The 21,748-nt window shown below is 36.5% G+C and overlaps 1 protein-coding gene across 1 annotated transcript in view; it reads right to left on the reverse strand.

The window, feature by feature from the left end:
• Positions 1-21,748, reverse strand: part of LOC136036436 (bone morphogenetic protein receptor type-1B-like) — a 68,931-nt gene that overhangs the window by 16,876 nt on the left and 30,307 nt on the right. The window contains exons 4-7 of the mRNA XM_065718671.1: positions 20,498-20,627; positions 16,555-16,747; positions 13,383-13,680; positions 9,619-9,798 (exon numbers count right to left, since the gene is read on the reverse strand). Coding sequence (XP_065574743.1) covers positions 9,619-9,798; positions 13,383-13,680; positions 16,555-16,747; positions 20,498-20,627 — 801 coding nt within the window. The remainder of the gene's footprint in view (positions 1-9,618; positions 9,799-13,382; positions 13,681-16,554; positions 16,748-20,497; positions 20,628-21,748) is intronic.

The following is a 21,748-nucleotide window of genomic DNA, read 5'->3' on the forward strand; positions in this document are numbered from 1 at the left end:
GCAGCAGTTGAGCTTTCTTATGGCGATGCAAAGGTATTTATTGCATATATTACACGCAGAAAAAAGCCGTCGACTGGAGCCTGGTAAAGAACGAACCAAAGAGAATAAGATAGCGAAGTCATTCAAATAAGACATCATACCCCAGGAAAGCAACTCTTCAAAAGACGCGTCTGCTCATCTCTTGTCAAGAGATACGAGTTATTTCTTCTTGTATGCAATATAACAACCATTACCAGTTGAATCTTGTTATATTCTTTTCTTTTGTTACTGAAATAATTGTAGTAAGTTTAAAAACCTGTCTTCAGTTCTGAACACTTTTACTTACAAAAGATGAAAAACTCTATGGATTACCGATAAATTACGGGAGGAGATGGATAAATTGACTCAGGGATGATAGTACTGGTTAAAAAGGATAAATAAAGTTTTTAGAAATAAGGTACATTCTTTATTAAGACAACACCGTAAACAAACATGTGATAATAAAATCCAGCCGCCTTTTTTTGTTGTGGGATAGTTTATCCAAACGTTTTCTGCACTGACTAGAACATCCCTGTGTATGGATACTAAGGCCAATTCATTAATCCGTTCCTGACCTAAGGCACTCCTGGTATAAGAATTCTCTCTTGCAGAACAGGTAGAAAAAGAACGCTTGCACGTAGTCGTAGTGACGGGAACCGTTGCACCAATCTTCAAAATAGATATAATATAGGGAAAATGTTCTTATCACATTCTTTTAAGCATGTTATGAAAAATTTTGGTGCCACGCTTCCCGACTGCACCAACATTTTCCTCCACAGAGCTAAATCAGCAATTTTCTGTGACTAAGGAATCACTAATGCAGCTGCAGGAACCTCTGACTCTGTTGCGTAGTTATCCCTCACAGAGCTAACTCAGCAAATTTCTGTGACAAAAGAGTCACTGATGCAGCTGCTGCAGAAAGTGGTCCATAAATGGGATAAACACATGAAGTCAGTAATACGCTTCAGGAACCTCTGACTCTGTTGCGTAGTTATCCCTCACAGAGCTAACTCAGCAAATTTCTGTGACAAAAGAGTCACTGATGCAGCTGCTGCAGAAAGTGGTCCATAAATGGGATAAACACATGAAGTCAGTAATACGCTTTAGGATTCTCTGACTCTGTTGCGTAGTTATGCCTCACCGAGCTAACTCGGTAATTTTCTGTGACTAAGGAATCACTAATGCAGCTGCTGCAGAAAGTGATCCATAAATGGGATAAACACCTGAAGTCAGTAATGTGCTTCAGGATCCTCTGACTCTGTTGCGTAGCTATCCATCACAGAGCTAAATCAGCAATTTTCTGTGACAAAAGAATCACTGATGCAGCTGCTGCAGAAAGTGGTCCATAAATGGGATAAACACATGAAGTCAGTAATACGCTTTAGGATTCTCTGACTCTGTTGCGTAGTTATGCCTCACCGAGCTAACTCGGTAATTGTAATTCTATGAGAGAAGTTCAAGAACTTCCTGATTCAGATTCTGAGTTTTCAAGCAAAGCTTGTTCTTTGCTATCTGCTATTGAGAGATGCAGTTGGTTACTGTCAGTAAAGTTTTTAGTCTGTCACACAATTTGTCGAAATCTTTGCAATCAGAAACTATAGATCTTGTATACTTTCTCAAACGCTCTGACGATCTTAAGAGCAATTTCCTCAACTTTTTGCTGAAGTAAATGAACTTAGTCAATATGCTGAAAATCAGCATAACTGATTTTCGCATTCCTGATAGTTATCCCTATACGTTTGTTTTGGAGCTCATCTGGGCACTCTAATGCTGATTTTCAGCATATTGACTAAGTTCATTTACTTCAGCAAAAAGTTGAGGAAATTGCTCTTAAGATCGTCAGAGCGTTTGAGAAAGTATACAAGATCTATAGTTTCTGATTGCAAAGATTTCGACAAATTGTGTGACAGACTAAAAACTTTACTGACAGTAACCAACTGCATCTCTCAATAGCAGATAGCAAAGAACAAGCTTTGCTTGAAAACTCAGAATCTGAATCAGGAAGTTCTTGAACTTCTCTCATAGAATTACAGATAATAATGAACATCTTTTTAAATGAAATGATTGCTTTTAATTTCTCCAACCATCCAGTCTAGCACAATTTATTCAATCTTGTCCTTGTTGTCCCTGTGAAAGAATTACTTTTTTGAACAATTTATTTGAAAATTGTAGAGCATTTAGATGAAATTCTAAAGTAAATAATGACTTCTTTCAAAATTCCAAGACAATTTCTTATAATAAGTATTTTGTACGAATGACACAGGGCTAAGTTTAAGGAGCGACTTGCACGATGAACATAAACTGCATGGGAAAAACTTTCACAGACTAGCCTATAGGAGAGGAACCTTGAAATTAGTGACTCATAGATGAAGCTCCATTATAGCCTTGCCCCCTTACATATTTTAAATTGCCTCCTTTTTCACCTAAGGTTTGTATGAATCAAGCATGTCTGCTATCAACAAACTATTTCTTTTTGAAAAAGTCTATATTTTTCGATTTCCGTTTTGACATGATGAACGACTTATTTATTGATAGTGATTTGTAGTAATTTTACGTTTGGAAGATTATTTGACTTTATTTATTTTATGATTCTTGGCTTAATGGAGCTCTTTACTTTTCTTTGAAAAACTTGTCTTGTGGAAACAGTTTTTTAAATTAATTTCTGTTCGTTTTCGATTGACATCGTCTTTTTCATGAAAAAAAAAATATTGTATATCTTTTCAGTTTCCTTCTAAAAGAATCCATAGTATAGGTTGCTAATTGTATGTTAGAGAAACTTATTCAACAATTTTTAATCCTAACACAAACAGTATTTTTTTAACTTAATGTTATAGCTTCTGAAGTTGACCTGAAAACAAAAACTGTATATCATTCCGAACGTATTTTGGAATTTACGACAACAAATGAACACCTAAAAATTTCTATCAGATGCATTTCGGGAAAATACGAGCCAGAACTTGAGATAACAAATCCAATGAGCCCCCTCCGAAGTTTATACGGTCACCCTTTCTATATATACCTTATATACCCACAGGGAATAACTTTCAACTCTTGCCCTGATGGCTCTGGGAAGGGGGGAGGGTTAAAATCCTCAAAGACGTAATTTCCGGACGTTTCAATCACGTTCAATAAAATGGTTATCTCAAAATTTTTATTGGATGTGTTTGGGGAAATGATGGGCGTGGGGGGGGGGTAGTTACCCTCCAATCACTTTCAACTATTAAAAAGGGTACTGGCCCTTTCAATTTTAAATCAAAGGAGATATTTTCGAAGTTCCTACGACAACATATGGCCATGTCAAATTAAAATCAGATGCGTTTCGGGGAAATATGAGGTGTTGGAGAGGGGTATCCATCCTCCGAATCACTCTGAATCTTAAAAAGAGCACTAAAACGTGTGATTACCAATACAATTTGCCCCCTCCAAAGGTTATACGATCACCCTTTCTATATATGCCTTATATAACCCCAGGGCATAACTTACAACCCTTGCCCTGAGGGCTGTGAGGGGGAAGGATTTGTCATCCTCAAAGACACAATTTGAAGAACTTTCAATTACTTTGAATAAAATAGCTAAATCAAATTTTTTATTGAATGTGTTTGGGAAAATGGTGGACGTGGAAGGGGGGTTAGTTGCCCCCCAGTCACTTTCGACCATTAAAACGGGCGCTGTCTCTTTTAATTTCAAATCAAGCGAGCTGTTTTCGAAGTTTCTTCGACGACAAATGACCATCTCAAAATTTCTATCAGATGCATTCCGGTAAAATACTAGGTATGTGTGGGGTGGGGTATCCACCCTCTAATCGCTTGGAATCTTAAAAAGCCACCAGAGCTTCTGATTACCAATCCAATGAGCCCCCTCCGTAGTTTATCCGATCACTTTTTCTATATATAACTTAAATGCCCCCAGGGCATAACTTAAAATCTCGCCCTGAGAGCTCTGGGGAGATTGTCATCTTCAAAGAATATAATTTCTAGACCTTTCAATTACGTTGACCAAAATGGCTATCTTAAAAGTTTTGATTGGATGTGTTTGGGAAAAGGTGGGCATGGGAGGGGGGTTAGTTACCCTCCAACAACTTTTAACAATTGAAAAGGTTATTTGCCCTTTCAATTTTTGATCGAATGAGCTATTTTTGAAGTTTCTACAACAAAAGGCCATCTCAAATTAAAATCAGATACATTTCGGGGAAATAAGAGGTGTTAGGGAGAAGTATCCACCCTCTGATCACTCTGGATCTTAAAAAGAGCACTAGAACGTCTGATTATAAATCCAATTTGCCACCTCCAAAGGTTATACGATCACCCTTTCTGTATATACCTTATATACCCCTAGGGCATAACTTACAGCCCTTGCCTTGAGGGTTGGTGGGGGGAGGATTTTTTATCCTCAAAGACATAATTTGAAGACCATTGAATTACTTTGAACAAAATGGCTATCTCAAAATTTTTATTGGATGTGTTTGGGTAAATAGTGGGCGTGGAAGGGGGGTTAGTTGCCCCCCAATCGCTTTCGACCATTAAAACAGGCAATGCCTCTTTCAATTTCAAATCAAATGAGCTGTTTTCGAAGTTTCTTTGACGATAAATGGCCATGTAACTTTGAGTCTTAAAAAGGCACCGGAACATCTGATTATCAATCCAATGAGCCCCCTCCGAGGTTTATACGATCACCTGTTCTATATATACTTTATATTCACCCAGAGCATAACTTACAACTCTTGCCCTGATGACTCTGGGGGGGGGGGCATTATCAAAGACATAATATCAGGACCTTTCAATCATGTTCAATAAAAAGGCTATACCAAATTTTTATTGGATGATTTTGGGGAAATGGTGGGCGAAAGAGGGGGGTTAGTTACCCTCCAATCACTTTCAACTATTAAAAAAGGCACTGGCCCTTTCAATTTTTAATCGAAGGAGCTATTTTTGAAGTTTCTACGACAACAAATAGCCATGTCAAATTAAAATCAGATGCATTTCAGGGAAATACGAGGTGTTGGGGAGGGTTGTCCATCCTCCGATCACTCTGAATCTTAAAAAGAGCGCTAGAACGTCTGATTAACAATCCAATTTGCCCCCTCCAAAGGTTATACGATCACTCTTTCAATATATACCTTATTTATCCCCAGGGCATAACTTACAACCCTTGCCCTGAGGGCTGTGGGGGGAGGGGTTTGTCATCCTCAAAGACATAATTTGATGACCTTTCAATTACTTTGAACAAAATGGCTAATCGAATTTTTATTGGATGTGTTTGGGGTAATCGTGGGCGTGGAAGGGGAGTTAGTTGCCCCCAGTCACTTTCGACCATTAAAACGGGCACTTTCTCTTTCAATTTCAAACCAAATGACCTGTTTTCGAAGTTTCTTCGACGACAAATGGCCATTTCAAAATTTCTATTAGATGCATTTTGGTAAAATACGAGGTGTGCGGGAGGTTGGATATCCACCCTCTGATCACTTTGAGTCTTAACAAGCCACCAGAACTTCGGATTACCAATCCAATGAGCCCCCTCCGAAGTTTATATGATCACCTTTCCTATATACACATTAAATGCCCCCAGGGCATAGCTTACAACCTTGCCCCTGAGGGCTCTGGGGAGATTGTCATCATCAAAGAAATAATTTCCGGACCTTTCAATTACGTTGACCAAAATGGTTATCTCAAAATTTCGATTGGACGTGTTTAGGAAAATGGTGGGCATGGGAGGGGGTTAGTTCCCCTCCAATCACCTTCAACTATTAAAAAGGACACTGGACCTTTCAACTTTCGATCGAATGAGCTATTTTCAAAGTCTCTACAACAAACGCAAATTAAAATGCCATCTCAAATTAAAATCAGATGCATTTCGAAAAATACGAGGTGCTGGGGAGGGATATCCACCCCCTGATCACTCTGAATCTTAACAAGAGCTAAGAGCTTATATGGCACTTGTGACAAGGTCGGAATGGCCAGGAGCCAAGAGCTCACATGGCATGAGCTCTAACAAAATTCTAAGAATCAATAGATTGATTTAAAAGGAAAATCAGAGGCTTAATGCCGGTCGGGATTTAAAATAAGAGCTCTGAGACACGAGGTCCTTCTGAATATTAAAATTCATTAAGATCCGATCACCCATTCGTAAGTTAAAAATACCTTATTTTTCTAATTTTTCCTCTCCCTTCAGCCCTTCAGATGGTCGAATCGGGGAAAACTACTGTTATCAAGTCAATTTGTGCAGGTCCCTGATACGCCTACCAATTTTCATCGTCCTAGCATGTCCAGAAGCACCGAACTCGCCAGAGCACTGGATCCCCTCTAACTCCCCCAAAAAGAGCAGATTCAGTCCGGTTACGTCAATCAAGTATCTACGACCTGTGCTTATTCTTCCCACTAAGTTTCATCCCGATCTCTCCATTAAGTGTTTTCCAAGATTTCCGGACTCCCCCCAATGTCACCAGATCTGGTCGGGATTTAAAATAAGAACTCTGAGACATAAGTTCCTTCTAATATCAAATTTCATTAAGATCCGGTCACCCTTTCGTAAGTTAAAAATACCTTAATTTTTTTAATTTTTCCGAATTGACCCCCCCCCCCCCCAACTCCCCCAGAGAGAGCAATGTCCAATCAAATGAGCTCTTTTCGAAGTTTCCAAGACAACAAATGGTCATCTCAAAATTTCTATCAGACACATCTTGGGAAAATACGAGGTAAGTGTGTGTGCGTGTGGGGGAGGTATCCACCCTCTGATTACTCGGAATCTTAAAAAAGGGCACTAGAGCATCTGATTTCCAATCAAATGAACCGATTCCGGATTTTTTTTACCAACACCCTTTCTATGTATACATGATATGCCCCAGGGCATAACTTACAACCCTTTCCCTGAAGGCTAGAGCTGTTAATTACCAATCCAATGAGCCCCCTCCAAAAATTTCACGATCACTCACCCTTTCTATACATACCTTAAATACTGCCAGGGCATAACTTAGAGCACTTGCCCCAAGGGCTGTAGTGGGGTTGTCATTCTCAAAAACATAATTTTCGGGCCTTTTAACTACGTTGAACAAAATGGCTATCTCAAAATTTTGATTGGGTGTGTTTGATGAAATGGTGGACGTAGGAGCGGGGTTAGTTGCCCTCCAATCACTTTTGACTATTTAAAAGAGCACTAGTCCTTCAATTTCCAATTGAATGAGCTCTTTTAGAAGTTTCTGCAACAACAAATGGCCATCTCAAAATGTCTATAGTATTCACTTTAGGAAAATACGAGGTGTGGGATGAGGGAGATCCACCCTCTGGTCACTCTGAATCTTAAAAAGTGTATTAAAATATCTGATTCACAATCTAATGGGCACATTCCTGGGTTTTACGATCACCCCTTCTCTCTATACATATATTCTCCTGTTACTTTCAGTGCCTTTCTAATCCCTAAATCCTCAGTTTCTCAGCGTTTTTTCTTCCTATCACTATTAGTCGCTAGTTTCTTAGAACTAACCAACTCAAAAGTAGCCTTAACAGGCAAGTGATCTAAACCTACCACTGCCATCACCTCGAAATCCGCACATAGATGCCAAAGAGGAAATTTTCCTTACCACAAAAATCCAAAATCTTACGGCCCCAATTATTCTTTCGTCTACTATGGTCCTTACTTACTCTCGGAGGGAGATGGATTACTAAATCATCCCAAACCTCCCAAGCAGCTTCATCCGTACAGGCATGAGGTGACATCAAAACTTCTAGAGTAACCCCAACATAACCATTAAAGTCCCCCATAAGACAAAACAAGTCAGAAGGAAACTGAATAGAAAATTTACGTTTTTCATCCTCTAATATACACCACGCATCCTCCTCGTTGTACGAGCTAGACTCTGGAGGGATATAAATTGCACAAAAAACAATAAACCGTCCATCGACTTTGACTCTTAACCATATCAAATTACAAGAAACATTCTTCAGCCGTTGGACTTTATCCTGAGACAAAAAATATTCAGATACAAAAATTGCGACTCCACCATAAGTTCGTCCATTCTTAGATTTTTTTAAATGGACACCGAAATACCGAAACCTTTCAAACTGAATCTCTTTTTCCAACCAAGTTTCAGATAATGCTACAATATCAAACATACATTTCGATGCCAATAGACTATTAATTTTCATTTCACTCCATCCTTGAATGTTCCAATGCACTATATTTATTCTTTCCTGTACAACACCATGGCCCTGGTCTCCTTATTCTTTCGGCCGATTACTTTGATCTTGGAAAGATAGCTTACGAGGTGCGATCTGCCTTTCATTTATTGTGGCCCTACCTCTAAGAAAGGCCCTATCTAGCCCTATCTTTTTTGATTATTTTGCAACAGAATAGTTAACTTCGTTTCAATTTTCATAATTTTTCCTCAGTTGCTTTGATGTTCTCATTGAAGTAATTATAATAACTTCTTTTTCCCTACGTGGATCAGTAGCGACAATTGTATTTATTATTATTAGTGGTGGTTTTATTTGTTTTTAGTTTAATGTTTTTTCTTTTTATCTTGTGCTGAGGACGCCTAGTTTAGATACAGGCAAAATATCCGCGTTATTTTAGTCTTTCATCTCTTTTCTCTCTACTGGCCGCAGTCTCGTTTGAGGTTTTTTTTTTTCGTTTGAGAGTTTTATCTATCTTTGTTGTTTGTTGTCATGTCTGGCCAGTTCGGCTTGAGAACTTCCACAAGCCAGTAGATGAATCAGACTCTTAAAAGACACATCTAAACGTTCAATGTTTTGCAGCATTTAGCCTGTTTTTATTAAAATTAGTCTGGAGGTGGTGGAATGAAAATTGGGACAATTCTGAAAAAAAATCGAGAAAACACAGAAGAAAAAGAAACCTGGAAAATTCTGAAAATAAAAAATCGGGAAAATTCAGACGAAAAATAATTACAGAAAATTCTAAAAAAAATGATTCTGGAAAAAAAGTATTAAACTGAAGATACGTGAGAATTCTGAAAAAAAAAATCTAGAACCTCCAATTCGATCAATTTTGAGCTAAGAGCACAAGGCAGTTCAAAGACGCTCGACTTAGTCTCTCTTCTTGCTCTAGGGAACATGTTTTATTATCCTCCACTTCGTAGTTCAGGCATGCCCGAAAACCATCCATCGTAAGGATGGTCTCCTGATACAAAATAATTTGTAGGTGCATTATCCCCCCCCCCTCACAATATGCAGGAATGATATTTGGTTATTTTTGGACTGTGACATTCCATTCGTTTAAAACATAGTAATTTTTTGTAATCATAAAGTAATTCATATATATTTTTAATGTATAATTTTAATGACAATTCTCTTGTGATAGAACAAAGCGGATGCCCCTTGCCAACAACCCTCTCGTTGGAACTTTGTTGTGACTGCTATTGCTGACACGTCAACATTTAGATACACTTCATGGGGGAACAAGTCTGAGGAGACATATGATGGCAATGAGATGGATCGACTCTAAGTCGAGATTTAGTATGCCCCTATCCTATATTTTCTTTCAGAGGGGAATTTAGCTCATTTCAGACTAGGACAAAGTCTATAAAAAGGTGTTACAAAACTGAGCAGTGAGCAATGTAAGAAATTAGCATAAGAAACTTTAGAAATGTACTTGTCCAGTATATAAGTTCTTCGTGCTATTTCCCAGAGTACAAGGCCAAATGAATACATGTCCGCTTGTTTGAAAGCTTCAAATGATCTCTTGTTCAGCGTTTCATCCAAAACTTCAGGGGCCATGTATCGTCGAGTTCCCACTCTTGTATTTGGCGCTATGTCAACTTGATTTATATCACTAGAACATATAGAAAATTGTATCACTAGAAAAGTGAAGGAAAATCCTTTAAACTGAAAGGTCCCAGGCCCCAAGCCATATCCAGAATTTTTATTCAGGGTTTTTTATGGGGGGGGGGGGGTGCGAATAAAACTATTGAAAATCATCAAAAAAATTTATATGCATTTTGTTATGTTTTTACGAGTCGGACAAACATTTTTGGGGAAGGCGGTCATACCCCCTACCCTCCACCCCCCCCCCCCTTCACGATATGGCCTTGGCTGACCCTAATACGTAAATTAATGGTTTTTTCAAACTACACCGTAGAGCCTTTCACACTAGCATAACTTGATAATTTACACGATCTTACGAAGCGAGTTTGTCTCCATAACGCTAGAAATTGTCAAGCGGAATCGAGCTCTACATAGAATTTTATGATATGTAAATTTATGCTACGGTATGGAAAAGTCAATACAGCAGCATTAAAATAGAATTTTTAGATCCACCAATAAAGAAATTTTTAGACAAATCATTAAACGTGTCTTAGAAAGCCTTTCCCGCTAGGCCAGAGCTTAAAACTCCATTCCATAATTAAAATTTTGAATATTCTCCTTGCGATGATTTTAGGTGATGAATATGACGACTTTATGGTTGTTTACGTTAGCCAAGTGTGAAAGAACTTGTTAGCACGAGAGGTTATACTTAACGTAACTTGGCCACTTGCAGAGAAAATTACTTACGTCGTGTGAATGCCGCTAAAAGAAGATGTGCGATGCTAATTAGTTGCTCGTCAGATCTTTTCATTTATACATTGTATGTATGTATCAATTTACTACACATCATAAATTTAAGATACAACACTGATGGAATATAAAGAAAGAAAAGAGAAAGAAACAAATAAATTCTGACAAAAACAAACGAAACCAAAACAGAGACGAACTGACAGGAATAAAAAAAAAGGAACTAAGAGCTCATATGACACTTGTCACGAGGTCGGAAGAGCCAAGAGCTCATATGGCATGAGCTCTAGAAAAATTATAAGAATCAATAGATTGACTTAAAGAGAGAATCAGAGGCTTAATGCTTGTCGGGATTTAAAATAAGAGCTCAGAGACACAAGGTCCTTCTAAATACCAAAATTCATTAAGATCCGATCACCCACCCGTAAGTTAAAAATACCTCGTTTTTTTTCTCAACCTTCAGCCCCCCAGATGGTCGAATCAGGGTTTCTACTGTTTAATAACGTAGAATTGAGAAAAGGAGTCAAACTTTAGCGTAAAGAGCGGGGCGTTGAGAAGGGAACAGCATCTTTCATATACGGAGTAATTTCAATTCGTTTTAAGTTTTAATGTCACTTTTTACTTTCAGTTAAAAAAACTAATTTTTTTTTATTTAATTATATGTAAGATCAGACATATTATCAACAAAGGACAATTTCAGATGTACTTTCACCAATAATCTGCCTCCAACATCTCTCGTTTCTTTTCTGCACTGCGGACACTGGACTAGTAACTCCATACCACGAGGATAGGGAGCTATAGTTAGTCCGGAGAATCAGCCGTAGCAAATATTTCGCATACTTGTAGTAACACTTCCGTATATCCCTAATACCTGAAGCAGTAAGAAGAGACCAAAATGGTGCAAGGACAAGTAGATGCGGAACAGCAAATGCATTATAAACACTAGCTATTAACGCAACTAGTCAACCATACACATTCCTAGATTTTCTGGCAAAAAAAAATCTTTCAAAAGTTGACACGTGTCGAGAAGATTTGACCCAATCAGTACACCAAGATACGTCAGTGTCTCTTGTGCTTTAATAGCATGTTCACCTAACTGAATATTTGTCGAGCAATCTGAACAGTATTGAACACTAGAAGCTCAGTCTTAAGTTTCTGAAGTTCATTCTTAAGTTTCTTACGTCTTAAGCTCTCACTCATTAAACTCCCTATCGAGTATTCAAAAATTTTTCTGAATTCCAAAGGCTGCTCTACTAATACCAAGGATGTCATCAGCATAGTTAGCAAGCGGAACATCATACCTTTAAGAATACATGTGTTCAGAACATTCTGTTGTGGCACAATGACAGTATTATTAAACATAGGCGGAGAAGTAACAGCGCCCTGTCTAATACCCAGTAACACCGTACCAGGTGAGATGGTGGCCTTAACTCTCGCATTTAACTTTTTATACATATCGCGTATCGATTTGATGACAGAAATATTAACTCCACGCTTATAAGCAGTCAATAAGATATGTGAATATAGACCTGTGTCAAAAGCTCTAGATACGTCTAACCCAGAAAAATATAACACCTCATTATTTTCATGAGCATGTAGAAGTAAATTAGAAATCAAATGGTGAGCATGGTCGCGGCGAAAAAAAGAAAAAAAGCATTTCGGGCATTCACCGGTGAATGTCGACATTCACTAAGTTCAGGCATTCAAGGTAACGCAGACATACAACAGTGCAAACCTACGAAGGGTTGAGACTGTCCCAACCCTTGGAGGAGCAGTATGCAGAAAAACATTTTCATGCCAATACTGCGGTTTCACTCCACAAACTTCGGTCACATCCAATTTGATTTTTGAATTACCAAACACATTACTATAAAAATTCATTATAAAAAGTGCATCGTATAATTTATATTGTATTCTACCCTTCTTGATTACCATTGCACGCTTCTTGACTACCAAGGTCCTTGTACTGTACCTACACCAGTACCAAACTGGTTCTTGCACCGTCCTATATATATATATATATATATATAATATATATATATATATATATATATATATATATATATATATATATATATATATATATATATATATATGTATATATACAATTTTACCCCATCTATCTAATTCTAAACCCGCTGTGCCACCACAGGACTCATTGTATAAGTTTGGGACCGAAATTGGAGATTCAAAAAACATCAGCTCCAACGCCATCTATTTAACTTTTAAAACTTGGAAACTTAATCTCTTTAAATCTTAAAATTCCCAGAAAATCTTTCCTGCTCAATCACACGGATCGAAAACTACTGGAAAGCGAAAATAGGAAAATGGAAAGCGAATATGACGCTTAGAGCAATAGAGGAAATTAGAGGAATACTTCTGCTACGGTTACCTAGCTTACCTATACTTTGGAACAGGAGCCAGCCCTCTTCATCTGTACTACGATTTTTTTTCGCAAATGTGGCTATGTTTTTCCACGTTCTTCAGCCTGTTAGAAAATTGCGCCAGAGACGTAGTCCCAACCTCCACTTTCCACGACTTGTTTAGATTCATTTTCCAAAAACACAGAAAGCGTTTCCTAGTCGTGAAAACTCACACGGAAAGTTTCCTGTTCAGCTTCATCCACAGAAGCAAATTGAAAATTTTTCTGGTGTGCTTTCCAATCTACGAAAACCATCCTTTAATTTATTAAAATTGACCATCTTATAAAATTTATTGTGCTCAATTTTGATATCTAGCTAAATTTTCTTTTGGATATTTTGTTTTCCTGCTATGTCCAAATTCGTGCAAGTGAAAAGAAAATTTGACCTGACATAGACGAAAACAAACTAAAAAAAAAACTCGTAATATTTTCGCTAAACTCACCTTAGATACCGAACAGCCAGACCAAAATCTGCAATAACACAGTCTCCATTCCTTTTAACAAGGATATTTTTTGACTTGATATCCCGATGAGCAATCGCTGGTTTCCCCTTAGTTCCATGAATTTCTGTATGGAGGTGACAGATGCCGCTTGCAGCAGAATAGGCTAACTGCAGCGCTGCCCGTGGCTCAAGAACTATTGAGTTCAAATAATCATACAATGATCCATATTCCAAGTAGTCAGTAACGAGAAGCATTTGAGTCCAAGAGCCGGTGCCTTTAATGTCTGCTGCAATGAAGCCTGAAAGTGAGATTACTTTAAGCAACCAAATTCCAATCCAACATTTTCAGGGGAAGGGGTCTATCCGCCAAACTGTTGATGGTCAGGGCTGTTTAAAGCGGGGAGTGATCCGCCAGGAGTGCCTAAGATCTTTGATCTACTTAGTTTCACCATGAGATATGACCTCACAAGATGGATTATCCCAATGGAACCTCCTCAAGACTACTTTTACAGAAGGTATAATAATTATTTAAAATGAAAAAAAATGAATTACAAAAAAAGAAAAAGAGATAATAAATAGAGCAGGGAATGACCCATCAGGAGTTCTTAAGAGATAACAGTTTCACGGACTGTCACCATATGAAATAACCTCCCAGCTTGTGACAGAAGAACCTCATCGTACCCACTTTGAGAGAAGGTGTAAAAATGACCTTAAATGAAAAAAATAAATAACAAAGAATTTCCTCATAGCTGCTTGAAGAGAATTTATGACAATTACCTAAAATAAAAAAAAAATCACTGCAAAAAAGAGAAAAAAAGTAATTGGCAATTACATTGTCGAAAAAATAATCTGAGAAAAGTAGAATATATAATAGAAGTTATAACCAAGAGGCAATATAATGAATAACTAAAATTAAAAAAAAAGATATTTGCCAAGACTAGCGGCATATCGTCAGATAATAATGCAGTGAAAAATTATGCTAAAACAAATTTCGAATAGTTCCCATTTTCATCACCTTCATCACAGGTTGCACAACATTTATTGCTAATACAGGGCCGGATTTACAGCTTTGGCACTCCTAGGCCTAAACGTTTTTGCAAAATTTTTGGAGAAATCTCCGAAAATTCAGGGATAGTGGAAGCACTGAACAGATCACAACTGATGAGCCATAAGTAATAAAATAAAGAACTCTCAGCTGCCATTCTTGCAAGACTTCTGACAGTTGATAAGGGGCCACGAAATTCCTGTGTTGTTTAAAAATCAGTTTTCTGTGAATAGGTAGCGCAGCGGTAGAGTGAACACTTACTCCTGCCGTTTGCCCGTTCCATTTAACCAAACACTAAAAAAACTATAGGTTCTATGACTACATTAGCTCTGTTTCTATCAACCTTAGTTCTATTGTCCTAGGAATGACGCGTAGACGGATAATAGATAGACATATCTATTAACAAATGAACTAACATCTTTTTTACACAATCCTAACAAGGGGGATTAATGTCGGAATCGTTTCTCACTCAATTGGACTGTCTGTTTTGGCTTTATCTACAATTAGCCATGACTTGATACCCACAACTATTCCATTTTAATTAAAAAATCTTAGACGACAAATCATATCAGTTCAGTTTTTATTAAGAAAAAAAACACTCAGTGGTAATTTATTGCGCCCCCTGACATTGTGCACCCCTAGGCTTGGGCCTCTTGATAAATCTAGACCTGTGCTAATAGCCAGTACAACTTTTCATTTTGACCAGCATTTGTGAGAAGAGGGCAATAACCAGGGACCACAAGGTCAAATATAGTCCAGCTATAGCTGCATTCAGTTCTGCCATGGCCCTTCCGCGCTTTGTTGCTCTTGATTATGTAATACTATATCATTTCATTCCTGTATTTCCCAAGCGGTCAAAAAAACGCAAAATCAAAAGTTGTAAAGTAAAAAGCTGTATGTCAAAACATATTTCCTAAGTATTCCAAAAACTGTCTGGTTCCGAATTATAAATTCTAGAGTAATTCACAATCAACACAGAATTAAACACAAAAATGGAGCATTCACAAAGGTTTAGCCTACCTTCAACTCTCAGCAGAAAGTACCATTCAGAAAGCAGCATTACCAAATCCTTCGTATAAAACAAATTCAGAAAAAGAATTTTTTTAGAAAATTAAATTTGATTGACGTAAAATTTATGTTTTTTTAGGCAAGTTATAATCATTTTAACCTGAAACTAGTTTTTTCGATTTTGAGAAAGTGGGCTTTTATTTGAAACAATTTAATACAAGCAAAGATACATAGAATTCGGTTTTTAATTTTGCTCTTTCCGCTTTTTTATTTTTCTTTCAAAACATTATTTTTTGCGTTGTGCCAAGTTCAGAAACATATGGTTCCTATTGAGCTTTTCTAATAGGGCAAAAGGATTTTTATCTTGAAAAATTTTCGAAAAATCTGTCGACATTAATTTAAAGCAAATACGGTAAATGCATTTAAGGTGTCCCTAAAAACCCTTTAAGAAATCTTGGAAAAAACCATATACTCACAAATTTTCGAAGATAAAATCCTCTAACTCCTTACGGAAAACTTGACATGAATATTTGCGCTAACACTTAGCATAACACTCAAATAACTGGAACAGAACAGAACGAAAAAGACAGAACGAGTTTTTCCATTTTTAGCAAGTACCATCTTCACTAGGGTACTGTCGTGATTTTCTATGGGGCAGGGGAACAACTGCCTCCTCCAAACCTCTATTTGCCCCCCCCCCAGACCCCACTTTACCCTCAGGATTAAATTAGTTTCTGCAAAAATCTTGTCAAAACCAAGATAAGCCTGTGTAATTCAATCATCCAAAGAAACAGGTAAGTTTTCTTCAATACGTCTTTACCTTTTTTATTCCATTTAAATCAGCATTATTAGCAAAAATCAACGAAAATCAGCATTATAAGCAAAAATCAACGAAAATCAGCATTAAAAAAAAGTGGATATGTTTTCTTATCTCAAATATGTTTTGGTAAATTTTAGTTCCACGAAAATTAACATTATCCGTAAAATCAGCGAAAATCAGCATTAAGAAACAGGTATACCTAATATGTTTTCATACCTAATCAATACAGTCTGATAAAATCTAGTTTCACAAAAATCAGCATCATCAGCGAAAATCAGCATTAAGAAAAAACGGACATACCTAATATGTTTTCATGCCTCATCAATATGGTCTGGTAAATTTCAGTTTCACGAAACCAAGATTGCTCATCAAGTGTAAAAAATATCTTAACAGCAACCTTCTCCCCTCGCCACTTTGCTAGCCAAACTTCTCCATACCTTCCTTTACCAATTGTATGAATCATCACTAGCTGTTTGGCAATTGTACGTTGGACCTGGCGAACGAGAATTGACAAAATATAAAGCTAAATAGTCTGTTACAGGTAAAAGCTAAATTGAACCATCTCTTCATCAGAAAGTCATCTGTCTAAGCTACTGAAAGAATCTTTACGATCCCCCCCCCCCGCTCTTCTTTTAAACTCCCAAATTATTTCAGTATTGAACATAAATTTTAGATTTAGTCTAGAGAAGAACAGGATCTAATTCAAATGTAAAAAGTGACAAATCAACTAGGTTTCTTTTTCTTCACTTTCATTTTTAATTTTTATTCATAATGTTGGAAATTAAATAAGGAGCTTGACATTTCAAAACCTTACTTTAGTTTATTTTGGGGTTATCATACTGTAAATTTTTAATATGTAGATTATATATTATATATTATAATTATATATTATATTATGTAATATAATATATATATATATATATATATATATATATATATATATATATATATATATATATATATATATATATATATATATATATATATATATATATATATATATATATATATATATATATATATATATATATATATATATATATATATATATATATATATATATATATATATATATATATATATATATATATATATATATATATATATATATATATATATATATATATATATATATATATATATATATATATATATATATATATTGCACGAGTGAACACTTTTGTACAGACAATGAAAAATAAGCCAAACTAATCAAGCTAGAAATTTGTTCTTATGCAGAATAACTTCGGAACCATGACAAGAAACACAGACTTTAAACACACAAGCTGACAAAATAATGGAAATAGGACGTCATGATAACGAGCGTGTAAGGACTCAGACCGTAGCGAGCATGAGAGGCAACGTTAACCTATATCGGCGAAAGCTGATGGCCCAACCATTATTACCAAGGACCAAACGTCGGACCTATTCAAGAGGACTGAAGATTCACTTCCCAATCTAAGTTACATTTTAACCGAAAAACTTCAACGGCTCAGAAGTATATCAAAATGTCGATATTCCCCAAAAGTTGGAAGACAGAGAAAAACAGAAGCGCATAGAAAGGATGCACCAGAGAGCTGAATTGGAAGGAAGTACTCGACAAGCTTTCAGTAAAGTGCATGCAGGCCTTAGTATCCAGAAGGCGGTTTTGTTTGGCATTCCAAGAACAGCATTACAGCAGCGCTATACGAACCTGCAGAACCTGCTACATGAACCTGCGAGATGACCAGAAGCTTTTTCCTTATAACAAAAAACCCACTTTGGAACCAGATTACGGCTTTCAACATGTAATATACTTATCGCCTGGCTGAATTAGGAGTTTATACCTTGGCAAATGACAAAAAAATGCCTCGGGAATGACGCTGAGGTCAGGTTGACGATGAAAAAGGCGGATAAAGAATGAATGTATCGATTCCAATCGTCATAATACCCCAACTTTGTCGCTGCGGAAACCAGAGATAACGAGCCTCAGTCGAGAAAATAGTTTCAAGCCGTGCAATACGATCCAGTTTTTTTTTCTTTTCTTTGCAAACACAACTTCACTGTATCTGACATATATAACAAAGACATAACGGTTCAAACAGTCTAAGAGTTCATACAGACAATAGTTCAAAAGCCCTTAAAGTCTTCACAGAGAAAGATATGGAAATAGTGGGGAAAGTCACTAAAGATGAAAGAAACGCTTGAAAATTTCTTGCCACTTAGCTTCCCTTTTCAATAAAAACGTGCCAGCCATACATGCTAAGCTGGATTTTGGATGCTAAGCTGGATTGAACCTGCCTGAGTTGGTATCCCAAGAATTTTAAATAGAGAACTTGTAGTATTTTGTGGAATATTCATGTGCCTCCATTCATGTGCGAAACAATTGCGTTTCACTAATATTTGCGAACACAAGCAAAGAAAATAGAACTGTTATTTCTACCATTCTCCCTCATATTAGCCCAACACTAAAATCATCAGACTATACTACTTAACCAGGGTGATAGATTGCTGTAAAATGAGCAATCAATTAATGCCTACATTATAACTAGATTAGTTGTTGCATCCTTTGCACAGGTATGTAGGGCTTCCTAATCTAGAGAATCATTTTTTATGTCACATGCAAGTTACAGACTCAGCATGTGATCCTATAGCAACTGTGGTGATAACGACGAACCTCAAGAATCAGGATCTAATTACAATCTTCCATTCTCGAGACCACTCAGGATCAGGTCAGCTAGAGATAGAAAGCATGGCTCAATGAGGGTACTAACAGACAATCAATTCCAGATAGCTCAACCACAATTGAAGCAGAGGAGAAAGCTATACTGGGGAAAGAAGAAAGCTGAAGGTTCAAAGGAGCTAAGCGAGTAGCTTCAAAAGAGATTTTGCGATACAAGGTGATTGACGAGAATTTCCAGATAGCTCAACCACAATTCCAGATAGCTCAACCACAATTGAAGCAGAGGAGAAAGCTATACTGGGGAAAGAAGAAAGCTGAAGGTTCAAAGGAGCTAAGCAAGTAGCTTCACAAGAGATTTTGCGATACAAGGTGATTGACGAGAATTTCCAGATAGCTCAACCACAATTCCCGATGGCTCAACCATAATTGAAGCAGAGGAGAAAGCTATACTGGGGAAAGAAGAAAGCTGAAGGTTCAAAGGAGCTAAGCGAGTAGCTTCAAAAGAGATTTTGCGATACAAGGTGATTGACGAGAATTTCCAGATAGCTCAACCACAATTCCAGATAGCTCAACCACAATTGAAGCAGAGGAGAAAGCTATACTGGGGAAAGAAGAAAGCTGAAGGTTCAAAGGAGCTAAGCAAGTAGCTTCAAAAGAGATTTTGCGATACAAGGTGATTGACGAGAATTTCCCACCGAATGATGACTCTTCTCATGGCCTAGGACAAGAAGATCATGTGCAAAAAATTTGCCAATGTGAAATATGACGAGGATCCTCTTCCCTGGTTTTGTCCCAGTAAATGGCAAGTATAACAGTGGAAGTGACCAGTAAAAGAAGGTCAACAGTCTATGTATTTAAGGATTATGCCATACATCGAGACATCATCGAGAGCCTCCTCTTACTTCAGCTTAGAAGACTGGTAATATTGCAAAAAGGTATTAGTTTTATATTTAGTTGTATACTTAAATTTGTATTGCCTTTAAAGAGGCTAAACGCATTACGCTTACATATGTTTTTTGGTAGCAAAGTACACATCACTGGGAGGCTCACCACGACCCACTCCCAAGTCTTTATTGGGTCAAGTATCGTAGTCTTAATAGAAATTGGGCCATAGTCGTCCATGAGGGGTTTTCAAGATTAGTCAATACATGGCCTTTATACTGCAGCAAACCCGTTTTTGCTCCTTTTAAAATTCAATATGGAAGTTTATTTTTTGCTGAAAGATTATGTTTTTCGTGAAATGTATTTATTATTATTATTATTACTTTTTGTTTAGAATAAAGTCGGACATGGTTAATGAACACAGATTTCTCAATACATGAACTTTGTATAGCACCAAAACCATAATCCCGCTTTCTATGGTGATAATGAAAGAACGATTAGAAAAGCCACCGTTACGGTTGACAGACTGCCAAAAATTGTGCTTCTTGGCCATTTATCTGAGACCAAACAAAAAGCAGGTCACTCCTGAATTGAGGAAGGGGTGGTCGTAAGGATAAACTTAAAGGACATTGGACTTCATGGGAGGAGTGATTAGATTGGAACGGAGCTGTAATGAGTTAAGCATAATCATAGACTTACCAATAAGGGAAGACCTGAGCCTGAACCAGAGCTGTCCTCAGTTGTATAGTCCAAACTATCGCTTCCACCAAACCATGAATGTTTCCTGCTTGAATAATAATGTTCACAGTTCTTTTCTTGTTGCTTTAGTCTAAACAGAAAACGAAACATTGAAAACACAAGAGCCAGGAAAATAGAAGCTATCGAGAGAGAATCGGTATAAACTTGACACAATTAACGTCTGATGTAGTGAAAACCCTGCCCAAACATAAAAAAGATAAAACTTCAAACTGAGGCAGTAAAAAAAAACATTGAAAAAATGTACTTTAAAATTCCAAATGTGTATTTATTTGATCTTCGGTAATTTTGTTTGATAAGGCAAAAATAGATGAAATAATATAGAATATAAATATATAGAATATAGTTATTATTATATTATACTATAAAATATAATGTTATATTATATTATTATAGTTATATATTATTTATATTATAATATAATATTACATTACTATAGTTATACTATATTATTCTATAAATAATATAGAATAATATAGAATATAGAATATAGATAATATAGATGAAAAAATAGATTAAATAATCAGGCAAAAATAGATGAAAAAATAGATGCTGGGCTGTCACAAACTTTTACAGAAAAATAAATATTTTAAAAATGATATACGATGATTAATGTAAATAGGGACGAGGAAGATTATAGAATAATTCCCATTTTTTAGTTTAAGAACAGTTTAGTTTAAGAACAAGCCGTAGCCTTTTATAACTTTAATAATGAAGCAGACTATGAAATTTCAGAAAGCAGGCCCAATAAAAAGCTTCAGCCGAACAGATTATTTTCATATTACAGATTAAATCCTATTTTTAATTCTTTATTAAAAAACAAGTCTTATTCTTCTGCTCTTGTATCATTTACTTTTTTCAATGGCATATTTAGAATCGGTTTTATTTGCACAATCTCTCGTAGTCATAAAACTAAATGGCGCTTGTGCTTACAAAAAAAAGGATTAATTCAAACGACAAAAAAAACAATTGTTATACTTTGATAAAAAGAAAGGGATGAATGAGTTGGAAAAACGATTTGTGCGTGAAGGAGGTGCTGCTAATCTGTCAATTTTCTTCAACCTAGTACTTCGATGTTTCACTAAAACTGGTGGTAGTATCGATCTGTATTTATCACTTCTGAGAAGATATTGGCCAAATTCAAGGATCAAACTGAGACGACGCTCTTGAAGAGAGGGAATTTGTAAAGTGGAT

Source organism: Artemia franciscana, chromosome 15 (assembly GCF_032884065.1).
Source record: "Artemia franciscana chromosome 15, ASM3288406v1, whole genome shotgun sequence".
NCBI lineage: Eukaryota > Metazoa > Arthropoda > Branchiopoda > Anostraca > Artemiidae > Artemia > Artemia franciscana.